The 19,191-nt window shown below is 46.6% G+C and overlaps 1 protein-coding gene across 1 annotated transcript; it reads left to right on the forward strand.

The window, feature by feature from the left end:
- The first annotated feature begins 879 nt into the window (after positions 1-879).
- Positions 880-9,917, forward strand: LOC6501328. The gene is made up of 7 exons (XM_001954967.4): positions 880-1,446; positions 4,560-5,065; positions 5,404-5,564; positions 6,060-6,261; positions 6,573-7,762; positions 8,416-8,640; positions 9,016-9,917. Exons 2-7 carry the CDS (start codon positions 4,581-4,583, stop codon positions 9,108-9,110), a joined length of 2,358 nt encoding a protein of 785 aa, XP_001955003.2. The 5' UTR covers positions 880-1,446; positions 4,560-4,580; the 3' UTR covers positions 9,111-9,917.
- Positions 9,918-19,191: the final 9,274 nt, after the last annotated feature.

The following is a 19,191-nucleotide window of genomic DNA, read 5'->3' on the forward strand; positions in this document are numbered from 1 at the left end:
ATGGGGGAAAAGTGCGACGAGTGCAGTTCGCTGTGCTTTCGATGATTGCGCGGCAATATTTAATTGCATTATGTGACGGACGAATTCGAGACAGCCTCCGCTTTCTTTGTGGCGCAATGGAGCCAGAGGTTGCATAAACGCTCGCACCAAGCCCGGTTGCCTTGACTAAGCTGCCCCCACAATCAGTGACCTCATTCCGCCTGCTCATTCCCCCTGCCTGCCTACCGTTTTTAGTTTTTTACCTGCTCGTTCGATTGTTATCGCGCACTTAATTAGGCGTGCGTTGAGGTAATGCTCGTCGCATCGTGTTATTCTTGGGGTGCTTACAACTTTGGTCATTAAATGAAAAGCTGCAAGGTTCTTCGCAGCTCTCGACAGCTCCCTCCCCGTAAAATCGCAGCATAGTTGCTTGTTCTGGCTGGCCCCTTTCTCAATTTAGGTCTGTTCTTAGGGAATTCATGCACCTGCAGCATTAAATGCCTAGGCCCTCGGGCATGGTGGTTATGGCCCGCTGTGGAACTTCAATTTGGCATTATTCAGTGCAATTCAATGCCGAAGCTGCGTGTCAGGCAATCGCATTAGAAAATCATTTGCCTCGACTGTTATAATTGCATTTTATTACTTCCGACAAGAGCTCAAGAAGCTGAAGACCCCAGACAGGGCCGAGATAAAGCCCCTGCAGCTTGCAAAGACCTTCAAGAAAAGCTGCTGCTGCTGTCGTTGCTGCTTCTGCTGAAGAAAGTCTTCGCCGAAGAGAGAAGACTGGAAAGAGAGCTGGCAAAGAGATTGGTAGTTGGCGTTAGCTTTCCGTCTTCTACCGGTTTGTCTTGGCCAAGAAAAGCGCAGAGAGGAAGAGAGCGTTAGTTAGTAGCTGGTGGCAGCCGTTGGTAGATGGCTCTGCCAACGCCGGCGTCGACTGCGACGCAGGGGCTTCGTGGGCTTCCCAACTCCCAGCTCCCAGCTTGAAAACGTTTTCCGCGGCCTTCGCAGCCAACATTCAGTGTCAAGGTGCTCGAACTGGCGGTCGCTAGCGCTCCTCGAGTAATAGAAGCTAACGAACTCTGAGAGCGGCCCAGTCCAGTCCAATCCCATACGATTTGGTTCGATTCGATCCGAATTTCCCCAGCATCTGGAATTCGTAGCCTGCTGCTCAGTCGCAGTCGCAGAGCTGGAGTTTCGTCGAAGAAGTTCGCATAAGAACGTTTAGCCAAATCACATGCCCGGCAGTTAGGCGCTCCACTTTCGACAGTGAGGACGGTGATCGCACGAGCGGTTCGGCGGTTGACGGTTTCGATCAACTGTTTCGGTTCAACGAATCCAAAGGAACAAAACATTAATCAATAAAACGTTTTTCAAATCAATAACAATCAATCGTCGATTGTTGGTGCGTGTCCTGCATAAAAGTGAAACTTTAAACCACATCCCAGTGCAATCAATCGTCTGAAGGTAAACTTAAAATCATAAAACAAACTGCTGAAGATGGAAAGAAAAAACGCGTTCTGAGCATCGATTGACATTCAATGCCTGACAAGGTGTCAATTGTCAGCCGAACAGGATGTCCACATGTCCATCAATTAAACGAAAATGGTCAATGGATCATTAGAGAAAGCTTTGGGTGAATGTCAGTGCAGTGGCGAGTCAAGATCGCCGCCAGCCCGATCGATGGAGAACAAAAACATGGTCAGCCAGCCTGAGGAGATGTCACATTAGTTTCCAGTTGCGAGATAAGTCCGAGCAGAGCAGGCATTTTTGCAATGCCGGAAACAACGGTGCAGAGAACTCGTCAACTCCCAAATGTGCAGAATTCTGCAGGCAATTAACTTTTGCCTGGTCAAGTCTCCTAACTTGTTCTCCCCTTGTTGGCCTTCTTCACTTGATTTACCCACTTGGGATCCTGCTGTTGCTGCCCAATGATTTGGGTCAGGCAACGGTTCGGTGCGACAATTTAATGGCAATTAGTTGGAGACCAGAATGTCAAAGCTGGTCTCTATAACTTTCGCTTACCCCCATTAGAATTGGACAGCCAAGAAGTCACATTCCTTCTCACTGACAAATCTTTGGGCTACGTGCCCGAAACATGAGCCGATTTAGCTCACAATTCATTTTCCGATTACAACATAGTCGCAGCTCCGTCGGAGCTCATTTGTATTCAGACAAAGTATTCTAACCACTGATGTATGTGGATTCCTCATGATCCGAAGTTAATGCGTTCACAGTTAGAGCGACTTCCTCGTGAGCTATGGAGATCATGTCTGTGCTCTGTTTCATGTCGAGGGTTTATGGATTGGGTGAATAGATTAACTTCTCGAATGGCTTTCGAATTGGTGCGGTTAATTTGCCGTTAGGTCTGGCCATGAAATGAAAAGTTTTGTCAAGATTTTCCCAATCAGTGAGTGAGTGGGGGGAAGCTACCTAATGCTTTTGATTTACCGCAGTCGGCAAAGGGAAACGAGTTTTTATTTTGGAGCCAGAGTCTTTTGATATTTGAGAAATTTCACTGGCCATTAATTGAAGATTTGTCGCTAACTTTGAGAAATTTCTGCCAGTAACAAAAAAGAAATTCTATAGAAATATCTCGGGCTGACCCACATCGGGCCAGGCCAGGCCAACTGCTCCTTCCGCCAATGGCCAGCGGGTGCAGTTTTCAAATTGCCAGCCATGAAATGAAGATAGCTCAACCAAATAGTTGTTGGCCAGGTTGCTTGGATGCCTGGTTGCCCGTTTGCTTAGATGCCAGCTTGCAAGTTTCTTAGCCATCCAAGTGGCCAGCTCCATCTGCGGTGGCATCCACACATTGCTTACAGTTACATTGAGCAGCGCTTCAATTGAGATAAGCCTCCACTTGGCAGTTATGTCATTCGACGGGCATTTTACTGGCACACTTTTCCAACCAGTCATCCAGCCAATCACTTGGCGAAGCATCGCCGGTCCCCATTCTAATTAAGTTGTAACTAGTTTTTGGCGAATTGGTGTCATAAAAGTGTTTTATCGGCACCTTGACAGACAGATAGACAGGCGATGCTCACAGCGGGATTAGCCCAAATATTGAACCAGATCCGAGCACTCTCGAATCGCCAGTCGAAAATCCTCCAATCCAACCACTCTCGATTCAAGTTGCGCTCATTAGGAGGCCTTACTCCTCACTCCATAAAACCCGACTAAACAAACTGTCAAATTTGGCTGTAAATATGCTAAAATAAAACGGGTTACTAAACTGGGCAACTGCAACTGCCTGATAAATGAACAAACATCCCGATGCGAGCATGTATATATAAATCTCCATTCAATTCGAATTGAAATGCCTGCCAAGTGGCCTTAGTGGCTTTGGTAGCAGCCACATCCAGCAGGAGCAGCTTGCCTGCCAAATGGAAATTTATGTCCATGTCCGAGAGAGTGCAACTGCGGCAACTGGATGTGGGGATCGCTGCGGCTGCGACTGCGGCAGACTGCGGATTAGTTTATTGGCCCACTAAGGCGGCTGACCCACAACATTAAATTGTGTGATTTGAGTGGGCCAGTAGCCAAAGTCGGGCCAGCAAGGCACAACAAGGCCGTAACACAAAATACATGAAATCCGATCCACTTTTTCGAAGAGGTACTGGGGTTCGGTTAATTAGAATGTGCATTATTTTCCAGGCATTTCTAGTGGCTTTTGTTTTTTTATGAAGTTGGAATCAAGCACGCGACTAGCTCGACTTGCCAGGGCCGGTGTCATTGACCAGCGACCATGAACATTGATTTGCAGGCAGTTGCAGGCAATTGCATAATCGCTGATTATGAGCCACTCACGACGGACCACGGAGCAGCCAGTCAGTCGGATTCGATTAGTGCGGAAATCAATCCAAACCTATCCGAAGCTTTTCGAGAGCATGTGGAAAACTGTCCGTTGTGATCTCTGTGATTTAACGCATATTACACGTAATGCATTTTCCATGCCGCAGCTAAAAAAGCACCAGCTGGGGCTCAAGAACCGCAAAAGCCACTAACGATCCGGCAGCCAGCATCTCAGAAACAACGTCCGACATAAAACATCCAACTGTTGTGTTGGCTCCGTATCGATCGCATTGTGATCAGGGGGCCCAATCAGAATTCCTTCTGACCATTTCAGTTAACAGCTTGTGCCGTGGCCCAAGTTCCAGCTGCTGCTGGTTTTTCTTTGGCTTTTATTTTCATTATTTTTTTTTTTGCCTCTCATTTTTGCCCCCTCAGTTCCTGTGCGTGCGCCTGGCTAAGTGGCATTATTTTAATTCCTGGGCCCCTGCGTGTGAGCAGAGCTTAGATCGGAGAACGGACCACGGGCGATGGAGTAGGGGGTAGCCCATCAGCTAAATTGATTTTGCATCTATTTCTTTGCAATTAATCAAATGCCTCTCGTGATGGTGGGCGTTGCAGTTGCAGGAGTGGTAAACCCATTATTACGGCTTAACTGTAACTGCTGGGGCAATTAATCATGAGATAAGCATGGGGACTGGCAAACTGAAATGCTAATTAAAAACCAAGCTACCAAAACATTCTTTATGGCTCTTTTCATTCTGTTCTCTTCTCCATTTTTTTTGCAGTCAGGCAGAGAAATAAAAGCAATGCAACTACAGCTACGGTCAATGACAAAGAAGCGAGTCAGCATGATGAAGACGACGACAAGTTACCTGGCGCTGATCGCCTTAATGCTGCTGCTGGTGGACAGCTCGGTGGCAGCACGCAAGTTGCCCAAGCGGCCGGTGAAACCGTTGAAGACATTTCCGCGCAACAACGCCACACCAATACCGGCAACGGGAGCGGGAGCAGCAGCGGGATCGGGAACTCCACTGAACGGAAGCGAGCTACCAAAACCGTTGACACTGCAGTCCGGCAGCGAGCCAGCGGAAGCGATTGTTGTATCGCCACCTGGAGCGGCAGCCTCAGCACCTGTAGTAGCTGCCTCACCTGCTGTTGCCGCAGCTTCCCCTAGTTCTGGACTAGAGACTAAAGCTGATGATCTCGGTCCAACTGCAACGGCAACACCTTCCAGCTCCTCGGCTGACGAGGATTGCGAACCGGATATGATTGGATTTGAGCTTATAACAGGGTAAGTGTCACCGCTTCGGATCATAAATTTTAATTGCGGGCAATTAGTTGCCCCATGTTGCAGGGACAATCCCAGGATGGAGCATAACTTAAGCGCTTCCAAGATCAAGAAATATGCAGCCTGTTAACACATCGTAAAGAGCTGGCCAGGAGGGTTCAGGCTCACCTCGATTTATAATACTGCAACCCACCCACTTGGGGGAGGCCTCCGGGAACTGGGAACCCAACCCGAGAACCTGTTGCGCCTCCTTCACTCTCTTTTTTTCCCCATTTTCGTTACCAACAAATGGCTAACCGAGAATTTATGTGCGTTACTTTCCGCCTAATCCACCATCGCAGGTACGTGCTATCGGCGCCATCGAAGCAATTGGAAACGCTGCCCGGCACCCTCATGCTGACCGACTGCCTGGAGGCCTGCCAGGCCAATGAATCTTGCAGCGCGGTTAATTACGAGACGGGCCTGTGTGTCATGTTCCGCAGTACCGCCGATCAGTTGCCAGGTGAGTTCAGCTCAGAAAAGAGAAAACTTTTGGTTGTAAACAAAGTTCAGAATAGGTTAACATACCGGCGACAAAAATTAAGTTATAAAAAAAGCTATTAATGAGTATAATTTTTATTGAATTGAACATTGAGTTCATGTACACCAGAGTCACACTTGTTGACACCCTGTAATTGTTCAAATAATGAGTACTTAAGTTTATGTCAAGGTGGTGTTTTTTTTTTGTTAGTCAAAATATTATTGATCCAAAAGGTCACAGTCTTCTATCTTACCACTATATGTGTTTTAAAAACTGCATACCCTGCTGATCGAAGTATACAGGGTATAACAATCCAATGAACTTTTTCCTTGTGTAATCTTTGGGCCAAGACTGCACTCTGAACAGCACTCGATCTACCAATCTCAAGCCCATGGCCCGCAGCTTGTATGTTAAATGTTCCCCGGTAATCACAATAAATACCCAAAATCCCCCTCTCTTCCTTCCCGTTTCTTGCAGGTTCACTTTCCCGGTCCCAGTATCCCGTCTTCACCGTTTACGCGCAGAAATCCTGCTTTGGAGTGCGGCCCTGCTCGAAGGCCTGGTGCATCGATCGCGTCCAGGGCTACCGGCTCCCGGAGCGGGCCAAGGCCAGCCAGAGTGTGGCCACGCGGCGGGACTGCATCGAACTGTGCCTGGGCGAGACGGAGTTCACCTGCCGGTAAGTGATGCGATACCGTTACAACGAGCCACCCTCTTGAAACGCCCCCTCCACAAAATACACCTCTATGCGCCTCTTCAAGGCACTCCATACTCCATACCAAACAGAGAGTCTTGCACAGTGCGAAATAAGCTTGAAGTTCAGACAAAGATTAATTTTTAGAGTTACACTTTCTATAGCTTAATTACTTACTTAATATTAGAGATTTATTATTTTCCTTAAATGAAAATATATTTCTTATGAGAAAGGCTCTAAATGTATTAAATTTTTGTTCATATTTTTTCTCCTTGTGCATGGCATTCCTCTTGAAGATCGGCCAACTACTATGCGCACTCTGGCCTGTGCGAGCTCTCGGACATGGATCGCATTACGCTGTCGGACGAGGCGAACATCGCGGCCTACGATGGCGCCGACTATTTGGAAAACAACTGCGCCGAGGAGCCCAGCAAACTGTGCGAGTTCAAGCGCGTCGCGGGTCGCATTCTGAAGACCGTAGACTCGGTGCATCAGAATGTTCAGAGTCTGGACGAGTGCCGTGACCTCTGCCTGACTGCTCCGTTCCGGTGCCACTCGTACGACTACAACGAGACCGGTGAACTGGTGTGCCGTTTGTCCCACCACAGTCGCGCTACTTTGACGGATCTTTCCGAGCCTTATCTGAGCATCGAGGAGGCAGCTACCTACGAGCAGTCCGCCTGCTACAACGTTTCGATCGACTGTCGCTCCGGCGAGATGGTGACCAAGATCCGCACCTCCAAGCTCTTCGATGGCAAGGTCTACGCCAAGGGTGCGCCTAAATCCTGTGCCGTGAATGTCAACAACTCCCTGGAGTTCGATCTGCGGATGCGCTACAATGATCTGGAGTGCAATGTCCGCCAGAGTGCGTACGGCCGGTACATGAACGACATTGTGATCCAGCATCACGACATGATTGTGACTTCCTCGGATCTGGGACTGGCCGTCTCCTGCCAGTATGATTTGACCAATAAGACAGTGGTGAACAATGTGGACCTGGGCGTCACCGGCGAGATCGAGTCGACGCTAAGCGAGGAGATCATCGTCGACTCCCCGAACGTCATAATGAAGATCACCGCACGTGATGGCAGCGACATGAAGCGCATCGCCGAGGTTGGCGATCCGCTGGCACTGCGCTTCGAAATCGTCGACGCGAACAGCCCGTACGAGATCTTCGTCAGGGAACTGGTGGCCATGGACGGGACGGACAGCGCCGAAATCACACTGATCGACGCCAACGGCTGTCCCACGGACCAGTACATAATGAGTGCCATGCAAAAGCTGGCCGGCAATCGCAAGGTGCTGCTCTCACAGTTCGACGCCTTCAAGTTCCCCTCCTCGGAGCTGGTGCAGTTCCGCGCCCTGGTCACGCCCTGCATACCGCGCTGCGAACCGGTTATCTGCGACAACGATGAGAACGGCGAGCTCAAGTCGCTGCTGTCCTACGGTCGTCGCAAACGCTCGGTGTTCAACGGCACCGATGGCGGTAAGTGAACGGTTCTTCTTGTCTTCCAGGGATGGCGATTCCATCCACCATCCGCCAAGTGACCTCTCCCCAAGTCGGGTGCATGGTGCGGTGGTGGAGATAGTGGCCGCGTTGAAAAATCACCAGACTTGCCCATATGACATTTACCACGATGCCAGGAATGGTTACCCGGCTGGCTGGCTGAAAAGGTTAAATTGTTAATTAGGAAAGACTAGAAATTCCTTGCTGGATATTTATTTTGTTCAGTTACCAGGAGAAGCATAATATCCCATTCCTTACTTTTTTTATTGGTTCCCATTTAAACGGTTTTTTAACTTGACCTTTAGTGTTTCTATGGTCTTTGAAGCTTAGCTTAACTGTGTTTCTTTGCTTGCTGGAGAAGCCTCTATTTCCATCGCGTAGCTGTCTAAAGTACTATATTCCCTGTATGCAATATGTTTCAGTCAGCCAGTAAAGTGCAACCTTATATGGTATCTCGTCGTGGTAGGCAATCCATCCCTGGTCAGTTGCACTGATCCCAGAAAACATATTTCATTTCTTGTTTGCCTCTTTTCCGTTTCTTTCCGCGCCTGCACTTTTGTGCTTTGCTTTTTTTATGTTGCTGCATTGCTGTTGTGCTTTTCTGATGTTGTGCTGCTGCTACCTTTTCACAGTTGAGCTGGCCATTAAGTCGGAACGCCAAAAACGTGATGTGAGTCATCAGGCGGCCAGCGATGAGAACATTCTGCTGGTGCAATCGATACAAATCACCGATAAGTTCGCCTTCAATGGCGCCGATGGAGGCGGTGGCGGCACTGGATCGGAGGCTGGTCTGGATGGCCTGGCTAAATTGCAACTGGACCTTGGCACCAAGTCGGACACTTGCATAAACGGTTATGGTGAGTAGATGGAGGCTATAGGGGCAGGGAGATGGGCTGGGGCTGTGGCAAGGAAGCGGCTGGGGCAGGAACTGGACCCGGGCAAGGTGGCCCCAGAATATCATCAGGGTTCGGTAAGGTTGCTGGCTTATGGGTAGCACGGTGGCGATCGCAGCTCCATCTATTTGGTATCGCCGAGCGTGGCGAATTGATTTGCGTTAATCGCGTGCCGTCGCGCCATCTAGCCTCAGGTTTCAGCCAGGGTTCTTAGCCGGCCCGCGGCCGAGACTTGGCCAACTTGCTGACTTGCCGACTGAGTGCCCAGCTAATTAAATAAGCTCGTAAATTTTCTTCAACTCTTTTTACAACTCTATTACCAACACACTTCACATACAGGTTTCATAATTGCCGGGGCGCTGTTCCTGCTGCTCCAACTGACGGTCATTGCTGTTTGGGACAATATGCAGAAGCGCGCGTTACATAAGCGATAAATGCAGAATCGATGCCGGAACGTCAAACGTAAGTGAATGGCCTTTTAACAAGCAACACGAAGGGGCACCAGTTGGAGATGAAGACGGCGACGGCGATGGAGATGGAGATGGACTTAAAGATGGAGATTGGAGATGCAGATACAGATGCATTTCCAGGTGGAGGTGAAGTCGGAGATGGGAGAAGAACTAGCATGAAATTCTACTTAGCTCAAAACTTAGCACCGCTCATAATCTAGTTAGTAGATGTACGATCGAGGGATGGAGACCCCGAGGAGAGCCCTTCCCCCGAAACTTCTCCACAGGATAGTTGCCAAACACAGAGCTGGATTACTCTGTGAACGAAAAGGCGCACCGGTACAGAAGAAATGTGGATGGATGGCTGAGTGGATGGAAGGGCGGAGAAACTGTAGCTTAATATTTATACTATACCTATATGCTCATATAACGTTTAGGCGACCCCTTTATAAGACTTACCGCTAAGACTACTCTGAATACGTCGACATACTATCAGCTTAAGACTCGGAAACGAAAAGCTCCTTAGTTGTAGTGCGAACCATTCAAACCTCTTAAGCGAGTTTCGAACTGACAACCACTGGCCAACAATGCTCGTTTAAGAGGTTTGACTGTCTACTAATACTTAAATACTTAACTTAATGCTTATATATGCTAGGCCTAATCGAACACAAATACGAACACACATACACCACACACTCAACAAGAAACAAAAAAAATCAAAAGGAAAACAAAATGTAACAAGAGACAAAACTTCAGATGCTATAAAAGGTAAATAAACGTATTAGAAAGATACTCGTTTGCATTGGCTTTACTTTTCTTTTTACCTGGGTTGCTGGGATTCCTTGGCGTGTTCCTACGGAAAACAAAATTTGCCCGTCAATGTCAATGCCAATTGATTGACTGTATCTCTTGGCCGGGAAGTCTAACAAGACCAACCTCAAGCCATGGCCATGATTGTTGGTTTTGGCCTAATCAACGTTGATACAAATCAATCAGAGCGCCGTTTAGCCCGTTCTCCCACCCGCCATTGCAATGGCGAACAGCTCCTCCTACAATCGAATGCCACACTCACCAGGTGGAAAATTGGCCAGAGTGAAACCGAACCATGTCTAAACGGCACTGAACTCGGCTAAACGGCCCTCAACTTGGCCCAAAGTGTAGCTGCAGTAAAAGTGACAAACTAATTGGGCGAGGAAAAGAGGGCTATGAATTGCAGGTAAACAACTTCATTAACAAGATTTCACCTACATTTGAAGTCAAGACATTGAAATGAGTTTCAAAAAGGGCGGGTGGAGCAAATTACATTTGCAGCGACTATAAAAGTTTATTAGGGTGAATGTTATATACTCGGCAGTATAAACTCCGTCCTAGTAAAACAATTTTTATAAATAAATATTTTGCAAATTACAAATAATTTAATGGCATTGTAAAAGCTTACCGATCATTATCCTCCATTTAAGATTAAAAGAAAAATTCCAATTTCCAGAGAGAGTTTACACTGCCATTCTTCACCTTCGCTAAGATGAAAAGTCACCATAATTTTTAGTCATAATTATTACTGATTTTCTATCGACCCACCCCAAGATGGCAGTCAGAAAGAACAACAACACCAAGATCGACAAAACAGAAAAACAATTTGAAAGGAAATGTTTAACATTATCTTGAATCTGATGCTTTGAACTCGGCGCAAGTTGGCAAACATGAACATGAAAAGTTGCCAAGTCAAATGCTGTCACCGACATGGCCATCCAAATTTAGACAAAGCCTCCGCGATGGCCTCCAGAGGAGGCTCAACTGCTCCTCTGCTACTCCTTTTTTTGTTAATTTTTTTCTAATACTTGGTCGGACCAACTGTCCCCGACTTGTGCTCTCTGGCATAGCGAAAGTCTTTGGACACTTTCCGTCCTCGGAGCGCAGCAGGCTGCTTCACAGCATCCGTTTGCTGGCATCTTTCTTTTCTAGATTTTTGTCACTGCAGCGGGCCGGCTGGTTGGACGGGGGGGCACGCATAACATAAATTCTGCAATGCGTATTTCAAAAATTGCCAGCATTCGATGACAAAACGAAGGAGGTGGAGCTCCAGCGGCCTCGGCGGCGTGTCGTCCGCTCTTATAAGGAGCCGAACAGAGGCCTTGGCCATTCAGTTGTCCGCTGGGCAAATGTTTATGTCAAACGCGCAGCAAATAAAGTGCTCGGCTTGACAATGTCCGCGGCAATGTCAACAGCAGCAGCCGCGATGAGGAGAACGCCGCCGACTGCTGACTGCCGATGGCCCTTGGGGACCAATCTGGGTGGGTAGCAATTTTTTGTGGCCACTACTAGCAGTCGGGCTACTCTGCTGCCAGTGGCTCTTTTCATAATTTTTATGAATTACTGTGGAGACAATGGCCTGACGGAAGTGAAATAGAAATTGAATGTAATAGAAGGAATTATCGACAAGTATACAACTTATCATTTTTAACAATAATGCACTATTCCATTTGATAGAACAAAGAAGAAGGCTTTTTGTTAAAAAAATCAAAAGACTTAGGCGACAAACTTTTTTTAAAACTTTTTTTTTTAAATCAAAAGACTTGGGTAACAAACTTCCATCTTTTATGCACGACGAGCAAATATCGGCACACATAAGTTAAAAATAAATCCGTAACTTTTTCTATTTGTTACAATGGCCTGACGGAAATGCAATTGCAAACCATTTGCAAATCATTCCACAGAGCCAAACAAAGAATAGGCCAGTACCAAATTGAATGTGGTAGAAGGCATAATTGATAAGAATTAAAAAATAACGCCACTTGCTCGAATCACGCACGCGAATTCAATGCCCGAAACGTTCTCGTTGCCGGCAATAAGATTGGGCCAAGATCATCGCCAGGTGATCGATACGGGAGCAGCAGTTGCATTTTGCCAGACGGCAGCTGGATCGTTAGCGGCATTGCGGTTCTTTTCTTTTGCCTCAGCGGCAGCATGGAAAATGCATTACGTGTAATATGCGTTAAAGCACGAAGTTCAGCTTACAGATGAGATATGTGAGGAATATTCCAGCGGCTGCGATTGATTTCCGCACTAATCAAATTCGAATTTAGCTTTGATTTTTCATTTTGAGGTGGTGGATACTGTGGTGTGTGCACAGAAAGAAATTCTACGATATTAACATAAATTTTAATGCCTAATAGTGTAAGAACCATGAAATTGCACTGAACATACAATTTACTCGTAGAAAACCATATTAGAGTAACTACAATGATTCGTGTTTTAATTATTTTTTATTTGCAAGTCAACGCTTAATGATTGACCTCAATTTTATGCGACTTTGTTTGGCAGTGTAGCTCTAATCAACAATTATGCAATTGCCTGGCTGTAAATCGATTTGCATGCCTGCTGCCAAGCCTGGTCAGCCTTGGTCAATGACATGCCCGAGTCATTAGCGAAACCCCAAGAATGAGTCGCGTGCCTCTTGCTATACCGTTTCTCCTCTCACTCTAAGAACCTGGGTGCCGGGAATCAGGGAAACTCCATACAAAGACTCACACAAATGCAGGCCACCACACTGGGGCGTGAAGAGTCACAGATGGGAATTCTAATTACTCGATTTCTTGTTGACTCCACTGACTTACATGAGCAAGAACATGCCGAACAGAAATGAACCGGCCAGTTCTGGCGCTGCAAATGTGGCTAGGAGGTGGGGGATAAGCGAAATTTGCAGTAAAAATGTTCGTTTGCCCCACTCAAATTACAATTTAATGTTGTGGGTCAGTTGCCTTAGTGGGGCAATAAACAAAGTTACAGTCGAAGTCCGATTCCCAGTCCAAGTCCGAATTCAAGTCGCAGATTCCTTGCAATGCCCAGGCCACATAAATTGACTGTGTGCGCACAGCACACAAATGTCCGAATGATTGTGTGCCGCAGGGAGTGGGGCGTACTGGAGTTTTTTCTATAAATTTTCTATTTTTTCTTTTTTTTTTTATTGTGGTTTGCATGTACAATTGCTGCCGCGGCGCGCTTTGGCTGCACATTTGGATCCAAATTCAAATTCAGATTTAGACTCGAATTCAGGTTCGATGGCGATTTATTTAGGCGAATAAACAAATGGCATGTGCAGAGTGTTAATTTATCAAGTGGCCGGCGCACACCATTGAGAATAAGTGCGAGGAAATCACTTTGCAACGGCGCATTCCCCGACTCAATGCTTTTCACCAGCTCAGAAGATCCCGAGATGCTCAATCTTGAATGCTCAATGCCCAATGCTCAGATGCTGTCGGTTGGCATATTTATGGCCCGGCTGCTCATTTTGTCAGCCCAAAGTGCCTGCCATATATCAGGGGAGCATATCTCATTACTTTGTGATATTGCCAATGCATTTTGTCTGACCCAATGCGACACCTACGAATAATGAAAAGGACGCAGATACCCCATGCCAACATGGACGCGGATGTGGAGAAAAGATTTGGGCAAAGCCAACTGGATTTCTCCCAAAATAGAAAAAAAAGATCCAACATCGAAAATACAAGCGACTACAACAGAAGATACGAAAGACTTAAGCGACAAACTTGATTCGAATGAAAAACTTTACAAGGAACATTTTTACCGACCTAATTACATCACAAATTTATTTGAAAACCCATGTATGTCTATTTAGCAACATTTTCCGATCAAACGAATCATTCAATTCGAAACCATTAATAAAAAACATAATTTTTTTTACCCATAATAGAGAGCAATAATAGAGAGAGAGATAATAATAGAGAGAATAAATTCATCAAATTGGATCTTTGGGAGGTCCATCCACCTTCGCTGCAAGCCACATCACATTAAATGAATTTCCCTATAATTTATTGTTGATCTTTAGGCCTCATTAAAATGCTGCTCCAGTCGCGGCTCCACTTGTGCACAACCGGGCTGTAAATGAACTCGACCACATAGATCATTCATAAGCAAAAGATCTCGTGGCGCTGTCCAGCATATTGATGAGCCCTATATTGGTGGAGAAAAGAAAAGAAGAATTCTTTCGTTGATGCTGTAATAGCTGTGAATAGCACAGCAATGCAGACAAAGTTCAGAGAACCCTTTCTGAAGGTTTAGGCACGTAGCCAACGAATTTGTCCGCTGGCTGAGGCCGAAAAGAAAGGAAAGTGAAAAATCTATAACCGATGCAAATATAGGCGTATTGTTCAAATGCCATGAAGAAAACGTTGAAAGATTGTCAAGAGGCCTTTGGTTGGGATTGGCTTGATTCCGTTGGCTAGATCACTGGAAATATCAATGGCAGCCGCAGGGCGAAAAATGGAAATAAATGGCTTTTGTTTGCCAAGGTGAATGCCACGCAAAGGAATGAGCCGGGCAGGGAACGATCAAACCGGCCTGGCACATCAATTGTTCAATCTTTATTGGCAGCTTTTCAATTTGAAGGCAGTTTTTTATGAGCCAGCCAGGCGACGACATCCAAGCGAAAGTTTTTCCTGCCTTTTGCTCAGTTGGGCGGCATAAATTACAAAATCAGTTAGACAAATTGTTGTGAAAATGGCCAAGAGACAACGATGACAACCGCATCGTCAGCGACTCTCGTTGATAATCTGCGCAACTGAGCCCAGTTTAGCTCCACTCCCGGCTAATTGTCTGCAATTGTTTCATAACCGTTGCCTGACCCAAGCCAAGTGACCCAAATCTGCTGGCGGCTAACCATCCAGCCGCATCCAAATGCCCAGTTTTAGCTCCAGGTCCAGCTCTAGACCGACTCCCGAAGAGATTTGTGGCGAGGTTCTCTGGAATGAGAATTGAATTTTCTTTTTGTTTTTTTTTTTTTTTTTTTGTCATACTGCGTGTGCGGCCGCAGTCCGAAACCCAGCAAAAGTATCAGCGTAATTGTGTAAGAATTTTCTGCGCATTTGGGAAATGTGTCTGCTAGATGATGAAAAACAGAAAGCAAACAAAACGAACGAATCTTTGAGTGCGCAGAAAAACCTTTTCCGGCCAGTGAGAATTTTCAAAGTTTTGTCGCACGAAACACCAACGGTTCAACGGTTCCCTACGCCGTTCGGCTGGCCGTTGTCGAACTGGAAGATGACACGGCGCATTGTCCGTCCGCACGCGGAGACATTCACCCATGCCAGCCCATTCCAACCCAACCCATCCCATCCCATTCCATTTCAGTCCATTCGATTCTAAACTCCTCCCCTGGCCTCCCACCACAGCTCAACCCATGCCATCACACAATCTGTTTCGGCTTTCTCTGCTGGAGAATCTGAGGAGGCATCCTCATCCTCCTTGCGGAGATCCTCTTCATCTGCTAGTTGGGGCACGTACGCCGCATGTCAGTCTAATTTGCTGACATGATTATGATTTTTCAGCCAAACCAAGCGAGGCCAAGATTGTACACCGAGAAGATCATAATATTATTTTTATAATATACTTATACTCAACTTATTATAATAAGTTAATAAGTAATATTTATGAAATAAGTTTTAATGAATTTAACAATACTGGGATAAACCATCTTTAAATTGTAATCTGATTATCTTTTATGATATTTATGATATTAAGAAGATTTCCTTTTTAAAATTCATACAACCCTTATTCTGTTAATAATTTGTTGGGCTTTGGAAATATTATATTTCTTCAAAAAGTATATATTTCATCAGTACACTTTAAGTCCTGTGGTTAAAGACTTTTCGACCATCAATATCAGTTATGATAAGATCAGAACCATTTCATAAAACATAACGAGGATTAATAGTTTCTTAACGGCGATTAATGACCAATATTTTTCCCTGTGTGAGACTTTGCTAGAGGATGCCGAGGATGAGGCCAATGTCAGCAAGTGAATGGCATTGCCTCATACGACTGCCGCCGAGATGGACTCGACCAATTTGGCTGGGGACCAGATCGGGCGGCTTCCAAAGAATTGCGCCGTTGGAACTGATGAGGAGGCAATCCTCCCGGCTGGCAAATCCGCGCCGATCTGCTCCGCATTTGACCGCTCTGATCCGGTGGCCTCCTGCTGCTTTGTTTGTTTGATTCAGCGCAGATCGATGTCGGGCTATGTCGACCAACTCTGTCTGCTCTGGCTGGAAAGCGTCTGAGCCATTTTTGCCACTCGGACCGGGCGGAAGTCGCTGACACATGTGCTGCTGCTGACTTGGGCGTGACATAGTTGCATTTATTAATGCAAATATTCCGTTTAACCGCGCATTCCGCAGCTATGAAAATGAATAACAGTTTGCAGTGGCAACACGGTTCACCGAATCTTTCTTTGGCGAAAAGTCCGCGGCATTTCAGGTAAAAGAGAACCAAAGAGCCGCACCTGATGGCACCTGAAGAACGAGGCAGCGCAGTCAACGGCGGCAGTTCTGCTCTCTGGAGATATCTCTTCAAAGTTACTCTTAAGTTAAACTCTTTCGTACTCTCCAGAACTTTCCACAGAAGAAGCTTTTCCAACACCTGAAGCTTCAGCCTTTGGGTCGCTTTGCTGTTCGAAGTAATGAAGTGTCATTGTAATAATGATTTTCTATTGCGACAGGTGCATAAATTACTTAAGAGAAAATTCTTCTGATGAACCAAGAACATTTTTAAATGAGGGAGCTATTGGGAATCTGGTAGCTTTCTATCTAATGACCAAAGCTGTAAGCACCCCAAGAATAACACGATGCGACGAGCATTACCTCAACGCACGCCTAATTAAGTGCGCGATAACAATCGAACGAGCAGGTAAAAAACTAAAAACGGTAGGCAGGCAGGGGGAATGAGCAGGCGGAATGAGGTCACTCATTGTGGGGGCAGCTTAGTCAAGGCAACCGGGCTTGATGCGAGCGTTTATGCAACCTCTGGCTCCATTGCGCCACAAAGAAAGCGGAGGCTGTCTCGAATTCGTCCGTCACATAATGCAATTAAATATTGCCGCGCAATCATCGAAAGCATAGCGAACTGCACTCGTCGCACTTTTCCCCCATTTTCATGCATCTCAATGCAACTGCAGCGGCATCCGATCGCCACAATTGAGGCGATGATTTAAGATTTCAGATGCTGGCATCCAGCATTTGTCGCTTTGTGGCCATAATTGAGGCTCTCTGCGTTCGATTAACGCCTCTGAGGGAATTATACAATTTTCCAACAATGAACGCGACCAACGAATCTGATAAAGAAATTATATAAATTGTGTCTTTCGGAAAAGCTCCGGGAGTAGGAAGTCTGCAATCGCCATCCTCCATCCGGATTCGGGCCTTGACTTTGGAATTGGCGTGTGAATGTAGTTGGGAGTTCTGATGATGGCCAGAGATTGATCGGACCATGGAATCCCCACTCCCCCGGAGTACTCACCTTTACTCCTGATTGAGTAATTGGAGCTGGCAGAGCTGTGCTCTAATTGTTATCTAAGATCACTGCCAAAATTATGAAGTTAGTCTTAAGTGGAATTTCTGTGGAATTACTTCGACTTCTTAGATCTTTACCCAGAATTTGGCGAACGGCTGGACAACGTTTACATTTACAGTTCGCCCGAACAGAGTGCCGAGTTTGTTGACCGGGCTCTTATCAAGGCCAGATTGGACCGGGCGGATGGACCAGAGATATATCAATACTCGACCGTTAGGAGGAAATGGCAAAGCGATTTTTGTGGGCCATCGCCGTATTTCTGTTCTATTTTCCATGTCACTTGATATTCAAATATTTGTTTGCATTCTAAGTCGTAGCAAACTGTGCCAAGCTCTGCTTAAAAAGCTGATGAAAGTGACAGAGACAACCTCCGATCTGGTCGCGATCCGGCGAGGTTCGTTTGCAGAGCAAACAAACTGGGAAACACTCTCCACTCCGCCCAACGATTGTGTCGTTCTACCCGCTCCGCTCAATTGAGTGACATGCAAATTTCCTTTCGATTTTTCGCACATTCTCTGATTGCCGCGTGGGCTGACCCACTCCCACTCCCACTCCCACTCCCAAAAACGGACCAAGAAAGTCGAGGTCGAGCAGGAGCAGGAGCTGTCTCCGATCGCGAGAGTGATCGCTGTTTATGTTTCCGGCAATCAATCGGAGGAAATTCGCTTTGCAGCTCGTTTATTCGTCTCGTGTCTCGATTGTTTGCAAATTGATCGGCCTCCGCCTGGGATTCCTCCCCACTTGCGATGCATTTCAAGTTTGCTCATTAGAAGTGGAGCGACCTCCTCCTCCCGCCCCTTGCACATCGGGTGATCAGTGGAGTTGTTTACTTTCACTCGGAGTGCATGCCGAGAATTTTGGAAGTGGCAGTGGAAATGGAAAGGATTTCGATGGCACGCAAAGATACAAATGTGAGTCATCAATCTGCTCAGGCGTTTCTCCAGGTAGTGTGTATAAATCAGCAGATGCTCCCCGCAGGAGTTGGGAGCTGAAAGTCTGGAGGAAGCCTCCTAATTGACGATAAGAATCGCACGCATGAAAGTGGCCATCAAAGGCGACCTAGATTCCGCATCGGAGGGGCAAGAACGAAAGACTTAGGTGACGAACTTTACGATTGTGGAATGGTAACGAAGTTCACTCTAATTGCAACTCTAATTGTTTGTTTCACTTTTCAATGGCTCCCTTCGGGTCTTTCTAATTGCAGCTTTCTTAGCAGAAGGAGGGAAACCATTCTATCAGAATTTTCACTCTTAATAAGTGTCTCGTTTGGCCTGTGCCACTGACTGACTGTCAACCATTTGGTCTTGGTCTTGGTCTCGAGGTGGTTCGGATGTGGTCTTGGCTTGGCTTGGTCGGCGGCACAAAACTGTCAACGAGCGTTTAACCCAGTTAACGCCCTTAGCTGACGACACCAGCTCCGAGTTTGTCTTGGAAGCGGCTTGTACCTGCAACGCGGCACTCTGCACCCAAGTTGGGCTCCATTCGACACGAGACCATGGCCACAAAAACGAGCAAGGTGTAAAAACAACAACGGGGGACGAGGGGGTGGGGCAGTGGAAGTGCGGGGGGAGTGAGAGGGTAACCGCTGGCGAAGATTCGAAAAGCCACGGACTGAAGTTGAGTGATGGCTCCACCTCGCTGCAAGGGGCGGTGGGCGGTGCGGAGGTGTTGATTGTGGCCAGCGGATATTGGCGCACCTACG

The sequence above is a fragment of the Drosophila ananassae genome, chromosome 2L, assembly GCF_017639315.1.
Source record: "Drosophila ananassae strain 14024-0371.13 chromosome 2L, ASM1763931v2, whole genome shotgun sequence".
In the NCBI taxonomy this organism is placed as follows: Eukaryota; Metazoa; Arthropoda; class Insecta; order Diptera; family Drosophilidae; genus Drosophila; species Drosophila ananassae.

Coding starts and splice junctions, on each gene's coding strand:
- LOC6501328 (XM_001954967.4), top strand. CDS start 4,581: ATGCAACTACAGCTACGGTCAATGACAAAGAAGCGAGTCAGCATGATG. Junction 5,066..5,403: donor GGATTTGAGCTTATAACAGG/GTAAGTGTCACC, acceptor CCACCATCGCAG/GTACGTGCTATCGGCGCCAT. Junction 7,763..8,415: donor GTTCAACGGCACCGATGGCG/GTAAGTGAACGG, acceptor ACCTTTTCACAG/TTGAGCTGGCCATTAAGTCG.